The sequence below is a fragment of the Bidens hawaiensis genome, unplaced genomic scaffold (assembly GCF_021521415.1).
Source record: "Bidens hawaiensis isolate Kalapana, Puna unplaced genomic scaffold, B.hawaiensis_p1.1 tig00002935_1, whole genome shotgun sequence".
Lineage (NCBI taxonomy): Eukaryota > Viridiplantae > Streptophyta > Magnoliopsida > Asterales > Asteraceae > Bidens > Bidens hawaiensis.
The window spans coordinates 1,346,406-1,351,637 of record NW_027491158.1 but is presented as its reverse complement, the minus strand read 5'-3'; the positions used below and the strand labels follow the sequence as shown (position 1 = coordinate 1,351,637).

General features: G+C 35.9%; 1 protein-coding gene across 1 annotated transcript; it reads right to left on the bottom strand.

Annotated features, from left to right (window-relative positions):
• Positions 1-1,400: 1,400 nt before the first annotated feature.
• LOC143621731 (ATP-dependent DNA helicase 2 subunit KU80-like) lies at positions 1,401-4,512 on the bottom strand. The gene is made up of 7 exons (XM_077093062.1): positions 4,394-4,512; positions 4,229-4,280; positions 3,962-4,093; positions 3,293-3,699; positions 2,940-3,226; positions 1,865-2,060; positions 1,401-1,778 (listed from the first exon to the last, which is right to left on the bottom strand). Exons 1-7 carry the CDS (start codon positions 4,448-4,450, stop codon positions 1,560-1,562), a joined length of 1,350 nt encoding a protein of 449 aa, XP_076949177.1. The 5' UTR covers positions 4,451-4,512; the 3' UTR covers positions 1,401-1,559.
• Positions 4,513-5,232: the final 720 nt, after the last annotated feature.

The following is a 5,232-nucleotide window of genomic DNA, read 5'->3' as shown; positions in this document are numbered from 1 at the left end:
TAGAGCCATCAATCTTAATGAATTAGGTATATTTACATGGCTTTGATAGGGATATGCTTTAAACTTATTATACAAATATTGATTCCAACAAAATTACATACTTGATTGAAAGTATCAAAATTGCTATCATTAAATGATTAAATTTTTACGCATAAGATATAACATTACGTATAAGATTGGAACGCCTTCCTATCCCTAGTATAACTTCACACAGATGTAAGATCACCATAGAATTTCTAGTCAGGGCATTTCAACCTCTATCCAGTGATGAAGATTCATACCAAACAACAATGGAGGAATATTCAGATTCCTTCGATACTAACATCCCACTAGCTCAGATTATTCCAAATTAAAACATGCACGGGGAATGATCAAATAGATCCAAGAAACCGATAAAAGGAAAATACGTAATGACCTATTCGAAAGAATATCCCCATGGATAGGAATATATTAATTTTCCGGAAACTCAAGATTTATAAACGGATTTAGTCAAAAGTCAACAAAATAGCAAGAAATTGACATAAGTCAAACATTTGTAAACGGATTTAGTTCAAGGGTAGCAATTTTCACCCATTTTACTCACAAATGAATTAACATAAATTAGTTACAAATAGAACATAACAGGTCGAAGTCACCCAAAGTCTATTTTTATAAATACTTCTTTTTAAATCAAACATTAAGATTACAATTGTAGTCATTGTTAAACTTAACTTATTAATTATTTATATATTAAACTGGACTAAAACGGGTTTGTGGGTCAAAAAGGGTTTGTGGGTCAGCCCTGCCCAGCCCAGCCCATATTGAATCGTACTAAAGAAGCAGTTTCCACCCACTACATGTGCACAAAAAACGGTTTCATAACCAGTTTGTAACCCGACCCGGAAAGAGCTGTAACCCAATCAGAACCAGTATTGAAACCAATTTAGCAGGAACCTGTTAGGAAGCTAACTGAACCACATCGAAACCGGTTCCAACCTGGTCAAGCCCAACCCGAACTAGTGGTGCAAACAAGCCGATCCCAAGCTTTAGTCTACTTGAACTCGGCTCGATTCGAGCCTATGTTTTGGGCTCGAGCTCGACTCGTATACAGAATTGAAGCTTGAGGTCGGCTTGGCTCAGCTCGAGCAATTTTGAGAAGAACCTTAAACGAGGCAAAGCTCAGCTCGAGTTCAGACCCGATAACTAAACGGGCTTTATTTGAGGCTCAGGCTCGATAAGGCCCAGCTTGATGCAAGCTTCTTATCAATCCAATGCAAGCGGCCCAACACATTTTTAGCGGCTAGGCCCGAACAGTTCAAAACCCACCTGATTCATTGAGTTTTTCAACCCAATTCCAACCCAAACCGGTTCCAACAAAAACTGGTCAAACCTGATTCATTGACATTTTCAACCACAAAACCAGTTTTGACTTTTGTTGACCTGAACCGGTTTGGGCCCAGAAAACGGTTTGTGCACCTCTAGTTTCCACCAAAATTATTTTAACCCGTAACCTAACCCACCCATCTTGGCATCTAACTACAGTTTGCTTTTCAATTTTGCAAAATTAGAGAAATAACTAACTAACTAGATACCTCCAAAACAGGGTTTGGGGTGAACTCTGGCCGCAAAGATTCCTCCTTTCCAGCTGGCGCTAGATCCAGCATCATCACCAACTTATCAGCAGCTTCTTGCTGCTCTGCACTTGGCTGTAGTGATACCGGAAGACTGTTAAAAGACGGAAATTGAAACTCCCGAACATCTTCAGCAAAAGGAAGGACATTGAAGTAAAATGAATCCGCCTGCAATTTAACAGCAAGGTCAGAAAGAACATTGGTCAACAGTCAAAGACACAAGTCAAACACTGTAGCTGAAACTAAGGACTCACAATATTATCCTTGTCTGATACATTTGGAGTTAAGACTCCTATAACAACATTTGCTTGTCCTTGTCTCCACACGCAACGCAAAATAGCAACTTTGTTCATTTCCTTCATTGCCCTTGCTAATGCAGAAACCGCAGCAATCGCCTTTTTGTTGCCCGGATCAGCAATAAATATGTTGACATCTTTCATGTAGTAATGTCTTCGAATATACAAGTCAAAAGTCAACTTACTTTAAGTATGCAAAGAGGTGACAATTTCAACCCATTTTCTTACAAATGGGTCAATTCATTTCAGAAATGCATTTATCACTAGTGAGTCAAATCACAAATGTGTAAAAGAGAAACAAGTCAAATAGGTCAAAGATCACTATAAGTGTATTTTTAACGCGTAAAATGTAAATCCTAGGGGTGTGCATGGGTCGGTTTAAGGCTCAAACAGAACCAAAAACCGAAATTCGGTTTTCGAGTTTTTAAAAACCATTTGGTTTCGGGTTTTTTGGTTTGGGTTCACTTTGGTTTTGCCTTTTTCGGTTTTTGCCATTTGGGCTTGAACTTTTTGGGCCGAAAAAGGAATTCAACCCAAAAATATGAATTTGGACCAAAATCTTTTTGTTAGTTAATAACTAATCGATTATTTACATTTGGGCTAAAATGTTTGGGATACACTACTTGTTAAATTCTTATAAATTACATCAAATTTAAAAGTAAAATCCATAAAATTGGTTCGGCACATTTTTTGACTTTAATAACATCCAAAGCCGAAACCAACCAAAAGTTCGGTTTTTACAAAAAGTCGAAAACATAAAACCAGATCTTCATTTTTGTTTAGATTCGGTTTTTTCGGTTTCATGCACACCCCTCCTAAACCAGTTTATTCAAATAATTAGATTATTATTGACAAACATAACTTTGTGATCATATTTGACGCCTGTTATAAATAACTTAAAATAAAAGAGTGTTTCAGGTCAGCCCAACACAAACCGATCTTACCAAAAAAACACAGGTTGACTAGTTAAGCAACCCACCCATTTTGCAACCCCTATATGTTTATAGCTATCCATTACAGTAGGTAAACATACCGCATAATATTGGAAGCATTTGTGAACCCTAAAAGTTTCACACTTTTTTCTGGTCTGAATTTAACCGCATCAAGTTCAGCAGATGATATAGGAATCACTTGAGGTCCATATCTATATCCTTTTATCCTCTGTTCTGGAGGCACAACTTTACCGGGATCTTGAACGCTTTTGTACTCATAATCTAACTTAATTTCATGAGTCGCAAATTTATCTGTTGCAGGTGCATTATCAGAATACTTTTTGAGAGTCGGGAATCTCTCTTCAGCTGTTTTCTTGTAGACCCAAACCTAATCATTAACAAGGGTGAGCAAAAAATCATAATGAAACAATAATTATAGCAAATGGTAAATCACCTTTATCTTAAATGTGGAGCTTATTTCAAGATCACCCCTGTATGTGGTTACAGGAGTTACATTACGAGTCCTTAATGCACCCAACAATGAAGTTGAACTCTCAACATGCACGGCTTTTGCTTTTGTTTTCTTTGAAAATATACTCAGCAGTGAATCATTTTCTTCGATGATGTTAGTCTTGCTTGGTTCCCGTTTCTGGTTTTCTCTGTAAATGATGCAATCAATTTTCATGCCATGTAAAGCCATCTGCTCTGCAAGGGTGTAGACTTGATCTTCTTTGGTGCCTTCGTATGGATCTTTGATCGAGTACATAGCATTAGTAATGAGACAGATACGTTTTTTACCCTTGATTGTTTCTTGGAATTTCTTAATTAGCAAATCCATCCCCACAACAATTGCATCCATAACTATTATTAACGTCAAGGTACAAACCAATAAGCACAACTGAACCATTAGGGTTATTTACTTATTTTGATCTCTAACGGGTCAAACCGGTCACGTAAAAAAGGATTAGCTAAAGAAGAAACAGGTTGAATGTCTCCCAAAGCGTATAATGCATCAAACCTCCTAAATCATTTTACTAAAATAGTTAGATTATTGTTTTGATATAATATAACTTATAAATGATCATCTATCTAAATTATAAATGTAACATAAACATTAGGATACAATCTCCAGGAACAGTTCCTCGAGGAAGTTGTTGTACCACATCAACAAGATCTCCATCCACAACTTTTATCGGCTGCAAAACTGTCACGTGTTCATATCCACCCACTTCATTTGTCAAATCATTGTTGGTATCTGAACATATAAAAAGCACCTTCATAAGAATGACTCCATTACAAGCAAAATTCATGGACTTGATAGTTGATATTATGTCAACATGAAAAACGAGCGGTTAATAAAGACGAACTTGGTCAACTAAATTTAAATTACCTTTTGTTCCAAATACAACAACTCCCACTTCGTCATATTTGCTATAAACCAACTAAAAAGATACAAAATTAGACAAAACAAGTTAACAAACGGAAAATTTACAGAATCGGCTCTGACATAATGTACACAAATAATAACAAGAAACCGAAGAATTAAAACATTCACCTTCTTCTGTATTAGCAAAGAACAAACTTTCTGAATCTCTGGTAAGACACTGTGCATTGATGGACTAACATCGATCAATAAAACCAATCCTTCCTGTACGTGTTCACAAAACAGGTAAAAATATAAGCAAATCAACTTCCTTTCCAAATCATATTTTCTTGAGAAAAATAATTAACGTTTCATAAAATTTTACTCTAGTGAACCACATTGGGTCTCCCAAAAACATTTTTTTTCATGATATTCGCTACTTGTCAGTTGGACTAAAATCGACATTAAATTTATAAAGTCAAACCATTTGATATAAGTCTTTAACGAATCTTTGAGAGCAGAAGAAAACCATTTGACAGGTGAAACAAAACAGCAAGTCACAAATAAATAGCAAGCTTACATAACTATCAAGCAAACTTATTTGCCTGCTATTAGTATAGCATGTATGAAACCAAGTCTCACTGCATCAATTCTCTAAATAAAAGGTGAAAAGGAGTCTAAGAAAACCACTCTCTGGCTGTTAGTAAAGTAGCATATAGCCATATAAGAAAAGATTGTTTTATTGATGTTGTGCACTCTTGTAACTACAATATGATGAATAAAAAATATGTTTTGAATTGTTCGAATATTGGACATATCTTTTAAAAACTTATTGTAGTATGTCAAGAAAAGAAAGCGCAAGCTCTCAAGACAGTTCTTCGAAGAAACCTGGAAATGAAGAAAACATTGACACTAAAAATAATGAAATTCCCGCTCAATATGTCACACCCCCTTCTAGGGCCTAGGCGTGTGACCCAACAGTTGGTATCGTAATTGTAAATAAATCAGAGTTACGTTTAAATTGCGGAAGA